Source organism: Chenopodium quinoa, unplaced genomic scaffold (assembly GCF_001683475.1).
Source record: "Chenopodium quinoa cultivar QQ74 unplaced genomic scaffold, ASM168347v1, whole genome shotgun sequence".
Classification (NCBI taxonomy): domain Eukaryota; kingdom Viridiplantae; phylum Streptophyta; class Magnoliopsida; order Caryophyllales; family Amaranthaceae; genus Chenopodium; species Chenopodium quinoa.
In genome coordinates this window covers 2,189,129-2,210,818 of record NW_018743919.1, presented here as the reverse complement: position 1 = coordinate 2,210,818, position 21,690 = coordinate 2,189,129, and the positions used below count along the sequence as shown (strand labels likewise).

Here is a 21,690-nt window from a genome sequence, read left to right as displayed (position 1 = left end):
AAATATCCTAGGTCAATTTTATAACAATCACACCAACAGAAGGATTGCTAGAATAAAATTGGAGGTAAATGATGAAATAAATCTATTGGAAAAGGACTTTTACTCGTAGTATCTGCATCATTTATGAGAATAAAATTGGGTGAACTTGTGAAAATGACAACCTTTGAGTAGTGACTTTCCAACTTGTATTTCTGTTGATTTCCTAAGATATGGAATAAGAGCATATCATATGGAATATTATATGAATATTTCATTTAGTAACGGTTTGAGATTGCACAAATACAAACTCAACCTCTGCTAATAAACCACTTCTCTGGCTATCAATCAGGAATTTTGCTCTTTTTATCAGTTCTTCCATTACTCAATTACTGAATCAGATCTCTAATAAAGGAAGGCGCGAGATTGATAGATCCTACATCAAAATGGTACTAAGAGATACAGAAAAACAAAATATAGGACTAGCAAAAATGCTAGAATTTGTGTTCTTGAACGAAAGATTGAAATTGGTATATAACTCATCAGATGAAGCTCTACTTTATTCATAATTTCACAAAATTGATTAAAGCCATTTTATAAGTTATTCCACAAGTTACAAAGATGCTCAGCTTCAAGTGCTACATGTACACAAAGCATTTCTGAAACTTAGTTATGGAGCAAAGAGATGAACTATAGATCTGATGTATGTCTATGCAAAAGATTACCCTTCGCGCTAGTTCCACCCTTCAAGGACTGCATCTACTCTTATTAGACATGGTTAAAGAAAGTTTCTGCATCGCATCATATCACACGAAAGACTCATCAGAGTTTGATTCCTAGGCCGTTCCGTTGCTGCATATGTTCTTCACCCTTTCCCAACTCTTCATCCAACTTTCACCCCTTTACATTCTACTCTCACTGAAGTGCCTTCTGATTGCCTTACAGTTTTGCCTGCCATGAAATAAGATTGATACAATTTGATGTCAAAATATGCTGAGTGAGAGTTTTAATCGCTGATTGAGATTATAGGGAAACAATCAAGCTTGCAACAATAATCTCAACTTTGGAAGAGAAAGTTTCTTATTACCTGTGAATAGATAAAAGTTCCAAGGATTGCAATGGCAGCTCCTAGAGCATTGATAGGTTGAATAGGAGTGTGGAAAATGATTATGGAAGAGACTATAACCGATATTCTCTTCAACGTATTCCCGACACTGAAAGTAAGGGGAGAGATTTGGTCCAGAGACATGTATGAAACTTGATTGTACAAATGGTAGAAGATGCTTTGAGCTGCTACCCACCTATTCAAAAACAAAGGAGACTTCGGTAATCAACATGAGTATATGACAAATGGTGAATAATATCAACTTATTCAGAAAATGATGAAATAAGTCTAAAGAACCATGAGTTTCAGGAATTTCTTAATGATATTATTTGTTAAAATCACTTAACTTAATTTCACCAAAGTATCCCTTGGAGAGGCTGATTTTGTACACTCGACAAAGAGTAATAATCATGTGATTCTGCGTTATTTCTTAGATGAGTTACTATTGACGTTTTTGTAGCACAGGTTAATAGCTTCTTGTTAATGATTAGTGAAATAAATACCATAAAAAGTTTTTTTTTTTTTTTTTTTTTTTTTTTTTTTTTTGTAAAAATGCAGTACAGGGAAATGGCAAAATCTCGTCAGAGGCGGACTACCAAAAAGTTATTGTGAGGCCATGTTACAACTTACAGTCACTTCTTACATAACCTACTGTAAGTTTAGCATCAAATGAGAACAAATGCATGCAGTACAAATCAATTTATGAAAGCTGGAATTTTTGTACATACCATACAAAGTTTGGTCCAATCTGAGCAACTGCATTCTGCCAACCAACAGCCCATACTTGAGGTCCCTCAACAGCAAGTGCAAACGGTGTAAGGAGCAAAAGAGACAACATTGAAAGGCATGCATAGTAATTCATCCCACTAACAGACTTGCCAGTCATCCCTTTCTTTGAGAAAATATTCCGAAAAACGAATGCCAAATTCGAGATCATAGCACCCATAAACCCTATCACCAATATAACAAGAAGCCTCAGAATTTGACTTTGCAAATGAACAATGAGACATTAACAAACTAGTTCACAGTAACACACAATATATAACCAAAATTGGAAATAAGAAATTTTAAACTCACCAGTCATGTTAAAATTGAGCTCAGTGACAGCCGAAAGGGCGCAGCCACCGATGATGGGAAGAAGTGACAAGTAAACTGGCAAGGGAAATGTTTCTCCTAACAAGAACCTTGAAACCAACACACTGAAAGCTGGTTCACCACTTTTAATGATGTGGGTGAAGGAAACTGCAACCTTAGACATACTAACAGTTGCTGCTACATGGCCAATTGTATGAGCCACTGCAACCTGCATAACCCAAAATCAAAACGGGTTCAATGACTGACCAGACCCGAAGCAAAATTTGACCCATATGGACACAAAAATTTAGCATGACTCAAATCCAAAATATTCTGACCCAACTAGACCCAATTTGAACCCAAACTGCACACTCGAATTGACAGCTTTACACAATATACAAATGGTTAACATAACTCTTCAATAACACATATCCCCAATCAAGAACACATCAATATTTAGGATAATAACACATGCAAATCCATCAATATTAGCAATAATTCCCAAAAACAAACCTTTATATAGACACATACATTAACTAAAAACCCATCAAACTTTAAAAAACATAGAGCTCATCCATTAGCAACACCATAAAAAGGCAAAAAGTATCACTTAAACCCCCTAGAATTATCTTTTTCTACTAAATCCTCATCAACCTAAAGCATTAATAACTGACCCTATCCAAGATGATCCATCATGAGATTCATGACTACATGACCACACAAGACCCAAACACTCGACTATTTGACCCATTAAAAAAAACAACAAAAAAACCCGCCTAAATTAGCATTGAAAGCGACACTTTAAGGACATAAAGTTCAATTATTATACCATACAAATATGAAATATACAATAATACAATTAAGCACTGAAAGTCTGAAACCCAAGATATCAAATTGTTACAACAAAACCTCATCAAAACTTAACACCCAAAAACCCCATCAAACCACTTAATTAACACCACCACCAAAAAACCAATCAAAATATAAAAATTCCATCCAAATTTAGCATAAATCCCAACAAAAAAAATCGAAATTTACTGTAAGCTTCATCAACCCATCAAAATCAACACTCAAAAAAAACCCATCAAAAATCAGAATTCAAAACACACACACACACACACACACACACACACACACACACACACACACACAAAAGGCAAAATTGAAACTTACAGGGAGCAAAGTCTTCCAAAACTCCATATCAGTCTTGGGCGGGTCAGCAACCCGGGTAGCCCATGAAATCAACATCATGAAAGAGCCAGCAGCAAGAGAAAGTGTGGAAGTTAACCAAGGGTAAGGAAAAGCATTCAACACTTTCTTATTGTAAATATTGAAAACCACATTTAAAGCCCACCATGTTGCAAAGTAAATACCAATTTTAACCCTTTGAGCAGCCTCAGATTGTGCACTAGGTAATTCAATGTTAATGTCTAATGGTTGAGCTTGGTTAGCTTCATATGCTTTACATTCAACTCCTAATGATTTTCTTTGGGAAATTGAAGAAACATGCAAAGGTTTTTTGATTGAAAAAATGGTGTGAAGTTCTGGGTTATTTGTAGAAGGTAAAATTGGAAGAAAGTGGAGTTGCTCTGCTTTAGAAAATGCTGGTTTTTGAAGAGAGTAAGTGATTAGTGAAGATTGTGTAGTTGGTTGACGCAATGTAGCAAACATCTTGTGTGCAATCTAAATTTGAAGTAAAAATTAAGTTAATTTATGCAAGAATTAAGTTTGAATCAAAGAATTGAGCTTTAATAAACTATAAAGTTTCAAAATTTGGTGAATTAATGGGTTAATGTTTGTGGGTTTTTGAGATTTTCTACAAATTTGAGATGGGTCTTTTTTTTCTTTCTAGTTTTCTTTTAAAAAGATTGGATTTTGAGAATGGTTTGAGAAAGAATTTTGGGAAGAGGGTTTATATAGATGGAATTATGGGTTAAGTGTAAATTTTGACTATTGAAAAATGGGAATTTGAGTTTATTTTTGGTTTGAAAAGTAGTGGTAAAAATAGGTGAAATGTGGAAAATTAGGGAAAATGTAAGTGTATTTTTGACGTATATTATGGGGGTTTTGAGTCGGCTCATCGAAGGTTCGAAAAGGTCGACAAATAGAACAGCTGTTGAGCCAAATCTAAGGTCACATTCTCTAAAGTCTTTGGTATTATACCTATGTACGTATGTGCGTATGCATGACTCATGTTAACACGTTTGTTTGATATTTTTTTGGGGTTAGAGAGTTCATTTGTATTACTACTACTGTTAGTTGTGTTGTGTTAAGTTTATTAGTTTTGTGATTTAGATGTGTTGGATTTACTTGGTGTACGGAATGAAAGATTATGCGGGTGGTTGTTATGTACTCGTAAAAGCTTATTGAGTTAAATGAGTATGGTAAGCGTTTAATTGATATGGTTGAATGTAGTTGTTTTGTATTGATTTATTGATAGAATTGCTTCTAAAAACTTGATGATAGGATTTTCTTTTGTTAGACATTGGCATTGACTATTGAGTAATATATGGAGAATCAAGTAAATAGTTAATACTTGTAATTCATTAGTACTCCGTAGAATAAAGTAATGTGTGTATGTGTCACATGTTCACTAACAGGCAATGGGATTTGATGATCGAGCTCTTTGTAACGATATGTCAACCTAGAGCAATTGTTCCAAGGGTTGTTAGCCTATATTCTATATGCAGAGATGGAAATAGAATAGGTTGTATTATTATAATAAAATGTTAATTTATATAATACGTAGTATAAATTTTCGAAGTACAAATGATTTTAATATAACTTTAAAAATTTCAAAAAGAAAGAAAGTCTTAACTGGAACAAGATGCCTCACGGGTGAACAAGCACATCGATCTATACCAGTCCTCTGGGAATCTAGATAAAGGATAAATAAAATAAAAATAAAAATCACCTTTAAGAATTGCAGCTAGTAAGAATCGAATTCTTAATCTTAAAACCATATATGATAAATTCTCTATCAACTACTTTCTTCATTTTTGAATAGGTGCATCTATCAGTTTGACTTTTGCATTATTCACATAATAATTTTGACAGTAAAACAGACAAACTATTGCACTTATTTTAGATATAGAGGGAATATATCTAGTAATACAACTCATCAATAACATAATACTAAAACAGACACCAGGAATGACACGTGTCACTTCCTGGTGCTGTTTTTTCCCTCCAAAACTCGCCCTCCCTTTTTAGCATAAAATCTTTTATTTTGGAATATTTGTATAATACAACTACAATAATATTATTCCAAATTTTATACTAATATTATTATCTTTACATAATATTTATTTCTTTTTATTTCATGTTCTTAACTCCAACTCTTTTTAAATTATAGAAAAAGTGAGTCACTGGTTCAAGTATAAGATACTATCATTACCGCCTGGATATCTTTTTTATTGAATTTTGCCCAAAAAGTAATAATCAAATTGATTCACATAATTGATATTAAAGAAATTACTTTAAAACATCACTTTAATTTTTTTTCAAATACCTCTGATATTTTGTTTCTTAGACTAATGGAATATTAGATATGGCTATAAAATAAATGATGTGTTCGACAACTATATCATATGTCTAATTAGTAATTCTATGAAAATGTGAAATATCAATAAATTCTTTGTTATTATGTAATTAAATAAATATATCTTAGTAAATATGAACAAATTAAAATTATTATCTTTAATTTGCTGAAACATTTGATTAAGATAATAAATTTATTACATTCAACATTATAAATAAGCTGCATAGTAAAAGACACGTCGGACGTAGTGACAAGTGACATCTTATTGTGTATCCTTTTTTTTCGATAAATATATATCATCTACAAATAAACTTTTAAGGCAATAAACAAACAATGATCAAACTACAATTATTGAATAGCTTCAAACAAATTTTTATATAATAACAAAGAGCGACGATATCATGTAGAGCACCAATTCATAAATAGAAAATGTATTATTAATAATATAGGTTAGTGTTGCCTAATTATGGATTATTATCGCCTTTAATGATCCGAGTAGTATTTATTTCCATTGAAATTATTTTATTGGATATAAGGTGATATAATATTTGTAATTTATATATCTACATGTAGTGCTACGTAATAATTTTATTGTAGATTTTATTCTGTTGTTTGATTAATATTATCATGTTTATTAAAAAGCATTTATAAATAAGTATTTAGTCATATAGCCACTAGATTGTATAGTTTTATTGGGAAAAATATGTATCATTAATGTAATATAATGTACTACCTTTGAATTTCAACACAACTAATCAACAGTAATTTTTTTTCTTCAATTGTAGTTTTAATTATTTTTGCTTTATTGTTTTATTTTCTATACTCATTGCATTTGTTTATTCTACATGAGTTGCCTCATTTTTATATTATATCACAATTAATTATGGAAAAAAGATTATACTATCATGCATCGCACGGGCACTAATCTAATTAACTACTCAAGTTGTATCATTAAATTTTCTCAAATTATATACTCATGTGATTTTCATTTTAAATTCTTTAAATGAGCATAAAATCACCCGGCCTTAAGTTCACCTATTCACTATTTCACTGTGGACTTAGATATTCGATTGCACATAAAAATTTATCTATTTATATGTATAGTGGTTTAACCTAGTAAACCAAACTACCGCGATTTTGCTAGTAGATCGACAACACCTTAAACTACACGAGCGTACCAACTAGACCCTCAAAGAGTCTAAGCTACCTACCTCTCCTCCCCTATCCTTCTCTTCCCTCTTTCTCCTCTATTTCTCCTAAGAATGTACTCGTAGTTTAACGATGGACCCATTGCATCACAAATTGACGGCTTGAATTCAATTTTTAAGTGCTAAGGTCATTTTCATTAGTTCAACATGCATAAAGTTTTGGGTCCTACAAGAACCCAAATGGCCAAGTTTGCTACAAAAGTTTTTTTGTTCTCTTTTAATTTGGAAGGTACAAAGAAATGATTTATTGTATTATTTCATTACTGGCATTGACAATAGCAAGATTAGTAGCTTGGAATTAAACTCGTACAAAGAAATGATTTATCGTATTATTTCACTAATGGCTTTTGACAATAGCAAGATTAGTAGCTCGAATTAAACTCCTATCGACCACACATACACTTATTTTGTCACTTAAAATAAAAATAGAGAGTATAAATTACTGGGTATAAAATTATCTAGTAGCGGATGGATTCCGGGAAATGTTCTAAATATGATGACATAGGTTAGGAGGTTTGTCACACTAATCTAATGGCGTTACATTAGGTGGTGTTTAAGTGTTTTATGCTAATGATAATCTGCCTATAAATAAATACCGGTGCAGTATCATGCAATGTTTGAGATTTGCATAGCAAATATGTAAAATAACCAGAGAAATGACAATAATACTGAGAACAACAACAAATGGTCCAAATTCACCTCTGCCTTAGCCCATACTACGTAGCCAGGTTGATCAAGAAAGGCCAAAGTATGTGAAATTATTGATCTTAGATTCTTAGGGTATGTCTTGGTTTTCTGTTCATGTTTTTCTAGGAATATATAAAAACGTATATCTCTTCAATTATTGCTGTGCCATGCTGCCCATGCATGAACATCGGGTGCATGTTTTGAACCGTAAATTAATTCTATATGTTCTAAATCTCGAGGAAAAAAAAAATACGGAGTGGTTCTTATTTCGTGTAAAAAGAGTTCGTTATTAAAATCAATTGGCGATTGCAGGTAGAGAAGAGTTTGATTTACTTACAAAGCACAACATGGTTCCTTACAAAAATCAATTGGTGACAATAGGAGTTATTCATCTATCTTATACAGTGGTACGTTCTCTTCTTTTTCTCCAATGCAAGACAACTCACAAGTGAATTGGACTACAATAAGGTCGGGTTTCAACAAAAGTTGATGCAATTTAAGTTTCGAGTTAAATACCCTTTTAAACCTTCACCAACTAAATTAACTGAAATCCATGTCGTAAAAATATAAATTAAAAAAGCACCTTCTCCTACGTTGATTTAAGGCAAATAAGCAAGCTTTGCCTAAACCCGTTGAAAGTTAAAGAGAAACCTTCGCTAATCCGGCCAAAGGCAAAGAATAGACTTTCGTTTAATTTTTATCGGCTACTAATCAAAAATGGACATTCACATTCGCGCCTTGTTCGTGAAAAAGGTTACTAATAATATTAGCATTCATCGCTTCATCAGCATGCCAAACAACATTAGCCATTAGGTATATGTTGAGCACAGGACTGCAGGAGTTTCCTAGCAACGTACGAGTAACTATCACACTTATAATTGAATTGTAAACCCCACTTGAAATGCAAATAACGGTCCAAAATTAAGTCTTGTGTTTCTTGTGGTAGGCAGTTGCTTTAATTGATTCAAAAAAACGATGCACAAAAATAAACAACTGAATATTTCACGGTTATGAAATGTGTACCTTTTGAGTGGGGAATCCTAGCAACGATATTTGTTTGATAACGATCTTTTGATTTGTTAGTTATGATTTACGGTGATGCATAGATGAGCATGAAATATTGCTATAATTGATACTAATAATAGTTTAGTCGGTTCATTTTCAATATTGAGTTCACACCTCGAATATCTTAGATGGTCGGTCATTTTTTTTTTTTTTTGGAAAGGTATATGAGTACTAATAATCCCCCTATCTCAAGGAAAACTACTATGGAGTAGAATCTAAAGTCTTCCTATCTTAAAGAAAGATTAATAGACACCTTATACGAAGTATATCTTAAGTTGGCTGCTCGGTCAATATTAAGCTTATGCACTATCTATGATATTTGACATGAACTTGTTTTCAAATCTTGAGACATTAACTTGGTCAATGGTCATCAAATGAATTATGTCTTAAAAGACCATCTTAATGATGTAATTAAACTTTATTTATCGGGCTTATGTGATCAGTTAGTGTATTTAATGTCAAATTTCATATTGATTTATTTATGCAGATAAGTTCGTGTCAATGGTTGCAATTGAGTTGTATTTTATATCAATTATTACAGTACCTTACATATCCATACTGTTAATGTAGGTATATAGTCCGAATATAAATTTGATCAATTAAGTGTTATTTTTTTGTGCAAGAGAAGGACAGAGTTTCAAAGAGAAATAAAAGAGTAGAACAAAAACACAAGAAAGAAAAGGAAAAACAGCTAATGACATCAGTGGCGGACCCAGGAATTTCCGACTGGTGAGTCACAATCGATAACCAAATATGTAAAAAAAAATTTTTACCAAAATTCCTAAGAAAAATTATTTACAAAGATCATCCAAATAGAAAATTGACAAGATTACAATACTAACTTATAATTAACAAGCTTAAAATTGACCTAAAATAATAATCACAATAATTAACAAACTAATTTATTTATTTAATTTTTTTTTTTAAGAAACTTAATAATTTTTTTGGGCCCTGGTGAGTCATTTGACCCACCAGGCACAAAGGCAGGTCCGCCGCTGAATGACATAAAAGAAACTACCAAAGCTAGCAAATAGCCACTATGCCAGCAGCTCAACAAACACCGGTATCTTCCTAGCCAAAACAATAAAGTTTATGTCCTCCAATAGAATAGTATGAAGATCCACCGAAACCGCCTCAAAAATCACCGGTTGGTGAACTTTTTAGCAGAGCTATTTGCATTTTGCAATACTCGTATGAGATTTTATCGGACCATGAGCTATCGTTCTATATGTATGGCTTTTTTCCTAGGATTATTGGGCCATTGTTTTGCGTAAAATGCCCATATCCCTGGGCTTGGGCTGTGTGTTTTCTAAAATGGCTTGGTTGTTGTATTAGACATTTGGGGCTTTGGGCAAACTAATGTTGAAATTCAATAAGGCAAACTAAAAGAGACAAAGGATCATAAAAATTTTCTATTAATTCGTATATGTTCATAGACACAAGAAACTCATGTATTATGTATTTATCTTACATTACAATATTAGAAGAAAATAAATTTGAAAAAATTGAAATTAATAATCCCACCTTTAACTCATCTTCTCAAAATAATGCCACTTTTTGAAATTCTGAAAATAATTCCACCTTATTCCCCTATCTTCTCAAAACAATTCTTTCTACCTACAATCGGTTAACAGGTATTTTTTTTTAATTTTTTTTCCTTTAATCTCTCTCTTCCCACCTTATCACCTTCTTTCATGGCAACCCCTCCATCACTCATGATCCGGCAAAAGTGAGTAAGGATGCTCCGGCAAGGGTCAGTGGCGGTGCTGGTTTAGAAGGGGGGGTCGAGAAGAGGGAAGGGGATAGGGACAGGAAAGGGGAGACAAGGGGCTGATTTGTTTTTTATTAAAAAATATTAAAATTAGGCCAATTAGAAATTGTCATGTGGTAAATAACCTACTTCTACAGGTTACCAAGTTAGAGATCCGGTCAATGGCCCATTTTGAAAAGATGAGGTAATAAGGTGGGATTATTTCCAGAATTTCAAAAGGTGGGATTATTTTGAGAAGATGAGTCAAGGGTGGGATTAAGTTTCAATTTTTCCAATAAATTTCACTTCAGATTCCTCTTATTTACGTATTTTCTCTTAGCACTCCTCTATAAATTTGACGATTTATCACCAAATAAGCATACTTTACGCAAATCGATAGATGCAAGTTTGGATCGGTACAACAAAACATATTTTCATTGTTTTAAGATAATTTGTCCGCATTGCTATTCCGTATAATGTATTTTAACTCTTCTTTTTAGAAAGGAATCTAATTAACCACAGTTAATCAGGGGTAAACTCAACTATCTAGAATATTTATTGCATGAGATTGTTAAAGATGAACATTTGCTAAACTCTCACCTCTAATACTTTTAACCAATACGTAGTAGTATAGATTGCATAAACAAATTGAGCTTTGAACTTTCCTTTTTGTATACCCAAAAGATTTAGGTTGTGAACAAATATCATTCAACTAAATTCATAATACTGCCTAAAATACAACATTTAATCTCAACTTAACCCAATCAACCCGGTTTTATAAATATTTTTTTTCTTTTGTTGGTAAGATAAAGGATCTTATCGAAGTGAAAAAAACCTCTCACGGACCAACTCCACCTGAATTTTATATATATATTCAAATCCATATCAATGTATCATCGATAGTATAGTACTCCGTACTCTGTATAAATTGTTTGAAATAATTTCCATATGTTATATTTTTGAAGTAAAAAAAAAAAAAAAAAAAAAAAAAATAGAAAACTAGAATCTTGGTTTTCTTTTCCCCCCTGTCATTCATTCATACTCCCTATGTTACACTTCCCTTCTTTTCTCTCTCCTCTAACAATGGTGGTTCGATGGCGAGCAAGAAACCTCATCAATGGAAGACGATGAGAGTTTCAACCAAAACCCTAACCCTAACCCTAAATTTTCTCAATTAATTTCTCAATTTGGGGTTTTTTCTCATCGATTAATTCGTTCCACCACCGCTGCTAAAACCTCATGCCGAGCGACGTCGTTCCAAAGCCGGCAGCTCCATCGCCGATTCTCGATCGATTTCGGTTTCTTCTCAGTGAAAGAGAAGCCCAGTTTAGGGTTTCCGAAGATGATGGAGACGAACTCGTTTGTATTCCGCCGCCTTCTATGGCAGAGATTGTGACTTTTTACGAGGATGTTTTGTCGGAATTAACGTTTAATTCGAAGCCAATAATTACAGATCTTACGATTATTGCTGGTGAACAGAGAGAACATGCTGAGGGTATTGCTGATGCTATTTGTGCTAGGGTTTTAGAGGTACCGCTCTCCAATTCAAATCGGAAGTTATTTTAGGGTTAGGGTTTTATCAGGGGATACTGTAATTTTGTAAGGTGTAATCAATTTTAGTTGAGTTTTGAGTTCAATTTTGTTGTTGTTGATGATTGATTTTGTACAGTGCATCAAAATTAACTAGTGCATAGCAAGATTTTGGACTTCAATTATCTCTCTCCCTCTCTTTTTTTTTTTTTTTTTTAAAAAATTTAATTATGCTTTTGAAGATTTTGTGCTTATTTGTTAGGTTTTGTACTCGAATTTAAGCTATAATATTGTTCCCGAGCTTCGATTTTGTGGTGTTACATTGCTGGTTATGCATATTTATGCAGGTTCCAGTTGATCAAAAGATGCCCTCTTTGTATTTATTGGACAGCATTGTCAAGAATATCGGTCGCGAATACGCTAGGCACTTTGCTTCTCGTTTGCCGGAGGTGAGCTATGCTTTAGTTCTTGGGTCGATTTTGAGAGAGTACATTCATTGTTGTAGTCTTTGATACTGAAGTTTCTGATGTCCTTGTAATTACGTGGGTTTGGCTTATACGATGCAAACTTTGTGGAGAACTTTCCAGCATTGGCATGATTAGAGGGGGGGGGGGGGGTGGGGAAAGGTTTGATTACTGATTTTTTCAAGAGTCAAGGCCAATGCTATCACATCTCATGACAAAGTAGCTACACTTCCAAAAGCAATTGGTTACAACCTTAATTGTGAGATGTGGAAGCGTTGGACCAGGACCCTGTATTCAATATTTGATATTAATGTGCTTGAGATTCGGCCAAAAAGATGCAAATATTGTGGAAAAATGTTACAATATGACATGTTTCAATGGCTATGTGCTTTTAGATTTGTTCAAGTATTATAGAGCCTTTAGCTAATAGCCCTGCTTTGAGTGTTTTATTGACTAATAAAATTTTATATTTTATTTCCGGTATAAGGTGTTCTGTGAAGTTTATAGACAAGTCCCTCCAAATTTGTATCCTTCAATGCGCCATCTGTTTAGAACCTGGTCTACCGTCTTCCCATCATTGGTTCTTAGTATGATTGAGGATGAGTTGCAGTTCTCTCCAAGGGTAAACCAACCATCTTCCAACTTAGCCAGTATGAGGGCTTCCGAATCCCCTCGACCCTCTCATGGCATTCACGTCAATCCCAAGTATCTGGAAGCCAGACGGCAATTTGATAATTCTTCACTTAATAATGTAAGTTTCAAAGCAAACATCCTTCTCTTCCTTTTCATTCTCTAGGTATTCTATTTGCCTTTGTCAACGATGCTAGGGTTGACAAAATATCATTTTATGAACCTACACTATATGTTGAATTGCGGTTTACTTTGAAGAGTTTCTACTTTCAATTAATGGAAAACAACAAAATGATGCAATGTGACTGCTATTTCCCTTGTCCTCTTCATTCTACATGTTGCTTTTTAACAACCTTAAATTTGTTAAGGTATCTAGAGGGTATTGCTTTTTAACAACCTTAAATTTTAAATATAATTTTTTGGTACATGTTGTGTTGCCTCTGGTAGTCCTTAAGAATTAGCATGTGAATGTGTTTTCTGTAAAAACCTTGCTGGGTATGATAATGTACTGCATTTTCAATTATCTACCTATGCCCCCACCAAAATAGAATAAAAATTTAACCCATATTCTAATTTGTGGTTAACAGTTTCGTTTCCCATTTTAAAATTATATTGTTACTTTTTTAAAAAAAATTTCTTTTCTGAAATTTATGAGAATTCTCCAATTATTTTATTCAAAATAAAGCTCATTTTATTCAGTGCTGATTATTTCCCTTCTTTTCCACCCCCTCTTTTTCATGTACTTTTCTTCCTTCACAATTTGAATTTGCAACGCAATTGTCCCATAAACACGACTAGCTTATAATGCTATTCTATTAATTATTATTTGATAAGGCTACTGCCTACTGGTATATGTATTCTTTTTCCTCCACATCTTGTTCTCTCTCTACCCCTGATCTTGTTTGGTCTATTGGGTTTGCTAGATCTCCCTTCTTTTTTTTCCATTAGTTTTCTTCTTTTTCCATTTTTCATTGCTGGATGGAAGCGGACCGTTTGGTCATGCTCTAGTTGTTTTTCAATTTCTTTGCTTGTGTTTGGCTAATACTTTCTAACAAGAGAAGCATTGTGCATTCTTATGGTGTAAGTTGTAACACTGGCAGTTGATTGTTCCATTAATTTGTTTATCCTATGCAGAAAATTCAACTTGGGAGAGGAGCATCTACCTTGAAGTCACTGGGTCAGAAACATTCTGTTGGATATGAAGAATATGATTTATATCAAGGAGAAAGCACAGCCTCCCACATTGATGCTCAAAGATTTAACTCCTCTGCTTATGGTGGACGTCCATCGTTTCCACTATCAACAGACAAGTTGCTTCCATCTGCATGTGGTCCAGCTAGACCCTTATCACCATCAGCTGACGAGTTTATGGTGTCCAACTCACCAGGTAGGGTATTTGAAGGGGCATCTCCTTCTCGTCCAGGATTTAATTATGGACGTAGGAGAGGAAGAGATGAGGAGACTGGTGACTGGCAGAAAAGACTTCGCTCTGATGATTCCTATCGTGGTTTTGAAAATGCTGCGAACTATGGTTTAGGCAATGGTTTTGAACATGACAGACCACGGGCTTTAATTGATGCGTATGGACATGATGACGGACAAAGACCTTTGAATGACAAACTTCCTGGTATGGATCGTCTAATTGTAAATGGTTCAGTGAATAAACTTACTGAAAGCTCATGGCAAAATACCGAGGAAGAGGAATTTGATTGGGAAGATATGAGCCCAACGTTAGCTGATGGAAAGACCAGCAACGTCACTGCATCTTCTTTGCCATCCAGAGGCTTTAAAGCCATACCTGGTGTTGGTACTCTTGGCTCCAGACCTTTTGATCCCCAAAAGTCTGTTGAAGATGTATGTTCTCACAACCCAATTACAACTGTTTTTGTTGTCTGTGGTTATTTTTGTATTTTTGTTCTCAGAGTGCTATGATTCCAAATGGCGAGAATTTATTATTACCTTTTTAGTGCCTATATCCTCTCTTATTTTTGCCACTTTATATTTATTTTGTATTTTTTTTATTCTTTTATTTTTAATTAAGTCAAATATATCACCATATCCTTTCTTCCCCTGGAGCCTGGCCTCTCATTTTTTTTTTCTATTTAATTTAGATGTTTGTATTATTACTCACCAGTATTGCTATTGCTTGCCATCAAATTTAAATTACAAAGGGGATCATGATCTCCCTATTTCTTTATTTATTTTATTTTATTTATTTTTTATTTTTTTATTGCTTATTCTTCTCAATAATTTTGATTTTTCTTTCTATCGACTTGCAGGGTGTTCATATATCATCCAACAGGCCGTTTTCTAGAAATGAGATGAATCATTCTCAAGGAGCTTGGAAGTTGCCTGGCAGTCTCTCTGTGCCTGTACCTGTTGCTGGAAGAGAGAATAGCTCTCAGCTGATATTACCTGTGAATGGAGTGCCGTCATCATTGTCTGATGGAAAGCCTATGTCAGCAGACCACTATGCTGCAGTCCCTATGCAGAATGTTATGTCTAGAGGTGTTTCTTCAGGTTTTAATTCTTTTGAAGCAAGAGCTCCTTCACCTGCTGTGGGGCAAGTGCCAACTAGCTCGTGGCCTTCTACAAGTTCACATAATATGCTGCCTTCACCACCTTTGTATATGCAGCCAAAACATCCTAGAGCTTCCTTTGATTATAGAAATCATAGTTACAGTGTCCTTGGTCAAGGCAATCAACAATTTGATACTGATGACAAAAGAAATCTGATTCCTGCAAAGCCGGGACAACGGCCTCAGCTTAGCTTCACCCCTTTGCAATATTCCACACAACAACCAGGATCGTTGCAGCAGTTGCATCCGCCACAAGAACCTCGGCAGAATGCGGTATCATTGCCACCGCAGACAATACTGCCATCTAGTCTTGGATATACACCACTAGGTCATGGGGTTGCTGCTACTAATAATGTGCGCAATCCAGTACCTGGTTCTCATCCTTATCCACCCTTCCAAAATATGTCCAATGGTTATATGCATTTCCAAGCACCAATGGCACCGCTCCCTATAGCCCCTCGTCCCCATCCTCAATTTTTACCTCTTCCCCAGAGTTCTGGTCCCCTTGCTAACCAACCACCAACTGCTGGTATAGCTGGTTTACTCAATACTGGTTTACTTAATTCTCTTGTTGCTCAAGGTTTATTCCCATTGAAACAGACTCCTGTACAGGTAAGATAGCAGTAATTCTAAAATAAGCCAAGCTTGGTTGTCTATTGATTTATGAATCTTGTAGAATTGCTGTTAATGATTGATGTATCAGCAACTGTCTCCCTTGTATAGTTATATTACCTTTTCACTTGCTCCATATTGATTTTCTTTTTTGTAATAAATCAGGATTCTCTTGGAGTAGAGTTTAACCCTGATCTTCTTAAAGTGCGTCACGAGTCAGCCATAAGGGCTTTGTATGAGGAACTACCCAGACAGTGCACCACCTGTGGCCTTCGGTTTAAGACCCAAGAAGAACACAGTAAGCACATGGATTGGCATGTGACTAAAAATCGAATTTCAAAGAACCGTAAGCACAACCCATCTCGTAAATGGTTTGTCAGTGTGAATATGTGGCTCAGTGGTGCAGAAGCATTGGGGACTGATGCAGCTCCTGGATTTTTGCCAACTGAGAGTGTTGTTGAAAAGAAGGATGATGAAGAGATGGCAGTTCCAGCAGATGAGGATCAGAATACATGTGCTTTATGTGGGGAGCCTTTTGAAGATTTTTACAGTGATGAAGCTGAAGAATGGATGTATAGAGGGGCTGTATACTTGAATGCACCTTCTGGGTCTACTGTAGGTGTGGACAGATCACAGTTGGGCCCTATTGTGCATGCAAAATGTAGGTCTGATTCTAGTGTTGCTCCAACATGAAGAACAGATAAGCATCTTGCTTTATGGTAAGCCTCTTGTTTCATTGTAATCATCTTATATTGGTGTTGTGGTCACTCATCGCTATGATTGCATTATGACTAATGGATCTTTAATTGCGTTTGCACGAGACTTGCAAGGTCTTGCCTTGGTTAGTGCTTTCAAATTTATCCCTACAGGGGAGCATCTACCTCTAAAGCAAGATATGAAGCTTGGCTCAAAATCATGTTTTGAACATTTAGTCATGGATATTGCTTTATGTTCTGTGTTGCTACGACCTACGAGTCCATATTTTGTTTTATCATATGGAGCATGGTAGATTTGCCTTCTTGCGTTCATTTAGGAAATTAGCATGGGTGAAATGTAGATTTGGAATGTAAATGACTAACTTGCCCAAACCCCATCCCAAGTGTTAAATACAGTTTGCTTGCTTATTAGATGTTTAGGATATTAGTCCCTCATCTAATTAAATTATCTAGGTATATTGAATTCTCTGTTTGGATTATAGCTCTTTTTTTTTACAGCGGCTTTGGCCTGATTCTAGTAGGTTGCTGCTTGCATTAACTTGCTCATAATGTATATTCCAGGTACCTTGTATTTGAATACATTTTTTGCATTTTCTGCAGGGATAGAGGAGGCTAGACAAATGAAACAATTGCGGAGTAATCATCAACCCAGTTTTCTGTTTTCCCTGTAACATTAATATGATTTCTTCTTGTTAGTGATAGGATCTTACATTTTAACTTTTCCCCTCCCCCCTTATTTTACCTTGGTGCTCAAGTGGTGACATCATGCCAGAATTATGTACATACAGTGGAGATATACCATCCATAGTCCCCTGCAGTTGCAGCAAAATGCATTAGCTCGAGAATTTACATCTTTGGCGTACTTTTTCAGCTTTACTGATGAATATTTGGAGGATACCCCTGATAACTTTTTACCCCCCTCCCCCCCCCCCCTCCCCCTTCTGAAAAAATGTCTCCCCTCCCCCCTTTTCCGTATCATTCTCTACATTTATTCAGTTTGAACTATCTGCAAATTATTTTGTACATCGAAAATTATCTGCAAATACTGCTGTCTTGTACGTCGATTGCAGGGTAGGTTCATGGCAATCAGGGCTCTTAGCAGATTCCTCCAATCTATTCAGAGTTCGTCTTGCTAGGATATGCGCAGCTTACTGAAATGGAAGAGTGCCCTGTTATTCATGCAAAATGTTCTGATAAATATTGTGGCTTGTAATTACTGTCACTGAAACATTGTGCTATATCAATGTTTGAACTCTTAAAGATTCTTCGCTTTTTAATTGGTTAAAACTGTTATTAATTTCAGTTTAATGTCTGCTTTATAAGCACTGTTTCATTTATACTTGTGTTCGGTTTTATGTTAGTCTAACTTCCTAGTCATTTTACCAAAATCTATAATCCCTTTTGACTATCAATTTTTTTTTTTTTTTGAAACAAATTAATTCATTAATAAAAAGCCATCCGGCATCTATAAGTGAAATCTAAATTAACAAATACATAAAATTGAATCAAATTAGGATTTTCTTCATCAAAGCTACGATCGTTGAAAAAATCTTGCATTGTGGTATATCTCTAGAACACATCATTGGAATATATAGCCGTTTCGGAGAGACGGTCTAACGATTTGTTGTAGCTGTAAGGATGATTTTCATCTGATTCGCTTGAACGCATTTGAAAACTTGACAACCGTTGCGATCCCGAACAAATCTTTACCAACGAACTAACAATAGGGCAAAAGATGATTACCTTTTTTATAAACCTTAACACACAAACAAACCCTAAACAAAAACAAATAACTAAACTAACAAAAACTAACGACTCCACCATAGGGAGACGCAGATTTGTTGAGACCTAAATTACAAAACTAAAGAAAATTAAGGAAAAAGGGTTAGAAATAGTCTAATTTTCGAAAAAATTAGACTATTTCTTGCTAAACAGCCAAGATTTTAGAGAAATCATAGAAGGGAGGAGGAGAGAAGAGGAGAGGCGAGAGATTTTTTGTAGAATCAATTATCTTCCTTTTGACTATCAATTAGTCCGGGACACTGACATTCATACCAAATTTTTATTTTTTTATTTTTTTTTTATTTTTTTATTTTTTACAGCGTTAATACTATCATAGTTAAAAAAAAAGTAAATAAAAAAAGTTTATTAAAGGAATTGCCTTTCTAGCATTTTTTTGTTTCTTTTAAACTTATTAATGTCCATATAATGTAAATGGATTATAATAAGGTATAAGAAATAAAATGTAATTTCTTTTAATGCCAGAATACTAAACTTGCTTGTATGGTTAAAATAATCTATTTTCAACAGTTCTACATTTAGTATCTCATAAAGTTTATTCACGTTGATGATTTAATATCTCTCCAGTTTCAAATTAAGCGCAATACTTTGGCTTTTACGCTTGCTATCACACAATTTTAAAAATTAACATTTTTATTTACTGTTTATTTATTTTAAAAATATGAATCATACATATGATACATTAAACTAATTCAACAACAATTTTCATGGCAACATTGATGTTTTATAGGAGTACTTTGTATATTAGTAAAAAGATGCAATTAAAGTTAGCCTAATAAATAGCGTATAAGCCAACATGTTTAAATTAATCTGAAACGAAGGTAACGTAATATCATTTCATATCCAGAGGCATAAAGTTTAACATTAAGTCTACATGTTTAGGTGTTATTCTCATCTATCATAGCCATAAGAGTGTGTTCTATTTAACCGATTTTCACTTTTATGAATTTATTAAAGCTTATATTAGTTGTAATTTGTACTTAGAATTCACATCAAAACTTATTTTCCTTGAAGTTAACTAAACTTATTACACCTGAAATTTGTAGAATAAGGTGAAGAAAATAATCCCTCGAATTTAGGATTACGAAGCTAAGATATAAGCACTCCGTAGTAAGTTTCAAAGAAACTACACGAACAATTGAAATATTTGAAGGAAGTAGCCTTAGCCTAGCTGCATAATAGCATGTGTGATTGCGTGGGGTCTTTGGGTCAAGAACTCAAGATGACACCGACTAGTAAGATTCTTCATTTATCCGTCGTCGCCTTATTTAAAAAAAAAAAAAAAAAACAAAATAAAAATTGGACCTGAAGTCCTGAACCATGTTGTGACCCTTTTTTCTCTCTTTTATCCTATTCCAGTTTAATAAATTGATTTCGTCCTTTTAATTTAGTCCTGTCTTTCGTTTTATATAGTTTGTCCTGTCAAAAAAAAAAGTTTAATAAATTAAACAAAGTTTCTTATACCTCAGTAATTAATACAGGTCCTCAAAAGTCAAAAGAGAGAAAGAGAATATGGTTGTAATATTATTGGCTTGTTTCTTTATGAACTACTGTAGTAATAACGCATTATTAGTTTTATTACATGTTCATTTACGAGTATTATAATGTGGCAGCTTTGAGATTGGAAATTTAATTGACTACGGTTTTATATTTTATATTTTTTATTTTTTATTTAATTTTTTTTTTCTTTAAAAACAAAATGAGCATATATTCAAGTAATAATGGTATATAAAGAAAATTTGATTTACTTATTTTTCCAAATGAAGAAATTTGGCAGTTAAAAACAGGCTGCTATTATCATTTTTGAGATAATCATTAACAAATTTTTTTGGTTAATGTTTTGTATTGATGTACGTACTTTGAAAAAACGTTACTTAAAACAAAAACGGAGAAAGTATAATCTTTTCATATTACATGTGTTTCGGGGTTTTCTAATGTCCTGCGGGAGAGTTACAATTCCGAGACTGGAACCGGACGCCTGTACCTGCAAAACAAACGGATGCTCCGGATGATTGGAGATCCGCCTCCGACGGTCAAGTTAGTACTTGATTAAGGAGTAGTTAATGCGGAAATTAAAGTGATTGGGTCTCTCTAGGTGAGAGTGTTTAATGTGTGTAATCCGCGTAATCCCCCTTAATGAGGATTAAGGGAGGTATTTATAACCTCGGGAAACGTGCCAATCCTAGGTTTAGGTTAACCTTGGGCTGATAGGGCTTCCCTCGGAAGTTGGGCCTAGGTGGCCGACATCTCCATTAGGCATGGAGTATGCCACGTGTCATGACATAATAGGTCCAGGGTGGACGAATAAGCGTGTGCCACGTGGCAAGCCCTGAGAGGTCCAACTGGAGGACACTTGGCAGGACCTGATTGGCCCACGTGGCGCATTCCGATTGGTGGGAGCAAAATCCCCTAATCATTTGCCCCTCACAGGTGGCACGTGACTGGTCACGTGTTACCTGTGATAGGTGTCGCCCTGTAATAGGCGACGACCTGCTACAGGTGTCACTCGGCGAAAGGCCGAGAGATTCTCCCGCCCAAATTTTGAATTCCGGAAGTGGCCCTTCGCCTTCTCACTTCGCCTATATAAGGGAGTGTTGCCTTCGGTCATTTTCACACTTGAGAACTTTGTAAGAGAACATTCGGACCCCTGAACTTGCTCTGACATTTTGGACCCTTTCTGCCTACCGCCTGCTCTGACAAGCCGACTGCAAAGGATTTTCAGAACTTCATCAATCGTCACTCGTTCAGGTAACCGTCGATTCTCTTACTCTTAATTTTCTCTTTACTTTATTCTTTTTTGAAATGGCACCACGGAAGCACACGACACGACCTAGGTTAGCGATCAGACGGTCACCGGGGACGGCTGAATCTAGGACTAGGAGTGTCGCCTGCCCTTTTCTGGACCCATCTTTGCCCTTTATACAAAGTCCGACTGTATCTGTGTCTATGCAGA

At 34.7% G+C, this 21,690-nt stretch overlaps 2 protein-coding genes across 2 annotated transcripts; one reads left to right on the top strand and one right to left on the bottom strand.

Moving 5' to 3' along the window:
* Nucleotides 1-453: 453 nt before the first annotated feature.
* Nucleotides 454-4,655, bottom strand: LOC110687333 (glucose-6-phosphate/phosphate translocator 2, chloroplastic-like). Its single transcript, XM_021863968.1, has 5 exons — nt 3,329-4,655; nt 2,159-2,384; nt 1,810-2,032; nt 1,064-1,277; nt 454-927 (listed from the first exon to the last, which is right to left on the bottom strand). Exons 1-5 carry the CDS (start codon nt 3,824-3,826, stop codon nt 916-918), a joined length of 1,173 nt encoding a protein of 390 aa, XP_021719660.1. The 5' UTR covers nt 3,827-4,655; the 3' UTR covers nt 454-915.
* A 6,450-nt stretch (nt 4,656-11,105) lies between these two features.
* Nucleotides 11,106-18,245, top strand: LOC110687332 (polyadenylation and cleavage factor homolog 4-like). Its single transcript, XM_021863966.1, has 7 exons — nt 11,106-11,936; nt 12,284-12,385; nt 12,888-13,151; nt 14,165-14,884; nt 15,310-16,221; nt 16,387-16,940; nt 17,538-18,245. The coding sequence occupies exons 1-6, from the start codon at nt 11,646-11,648 to the stop codon at nt 16,912-16,914; spliced, it is 2,817 nt and encodes a 938-aa protein (XP_021719658.1). The 5' UTR covers nt 11,106-11,645; the 3' UTR covers nt 16,915-16,940; nt 17,538-18,245.
* The last annotated feature ends 3,445 nt before the right edge of the window (nt 18,246-21,690 follow it).

What these genes read in the sequence shown, in the direction of transcription:
- LOC110687333 (XM_021863968.1), bottom strand. Translation starts at nt 3,826, where the DNA reads ATGTTTGCTACATTGCGTCAACCAACTACACAATCTTCACTAATCACT. An exon ending in TTTGGAAGACTTTGCTCCCT is followed by an intron (nt 2,385 to 3,328) that starts GTAAGTTTCAAT and finishes TGGGTTATGCAG; the next exon opens with GTTGCAGTGGCTCATACAAT. An exon ending in GCTCAATTTTAACATGACTG is followed by an intron (nt 2,033 to 2,158) that starts GTGAGTTTAAAA and finishes TATTGGTGATAG; the next exon opens with GGTTTATGGGTGCTATGATC.
- LOC110687332 (XM_021863966.1), top strand. Translation starts at nt 11,646, where the DNA reads ATGCCGAGCGACGTCGTTCCAAAGCCGGCAGCTCCATCGCCGATTCTC. An exon ending in TTTGTGCTAGGGTTTTAGAG is followed by an intron (nt 11,937 to 12,283) that starts GTACCGCTCTCC and finishes ATATTTATGCAG; the next exon opens with GTTCCAGTTGATCAAAAGAT. An exon ending in CCCAAAAGTCTGTTGAAGAT is followed by an intron (nt 14,885 to 15,309) that starts GTATGTTCTCAC and finishes ATCGACTTGCAG; the next exon opens with GGTGTTCATATATCATCCAA.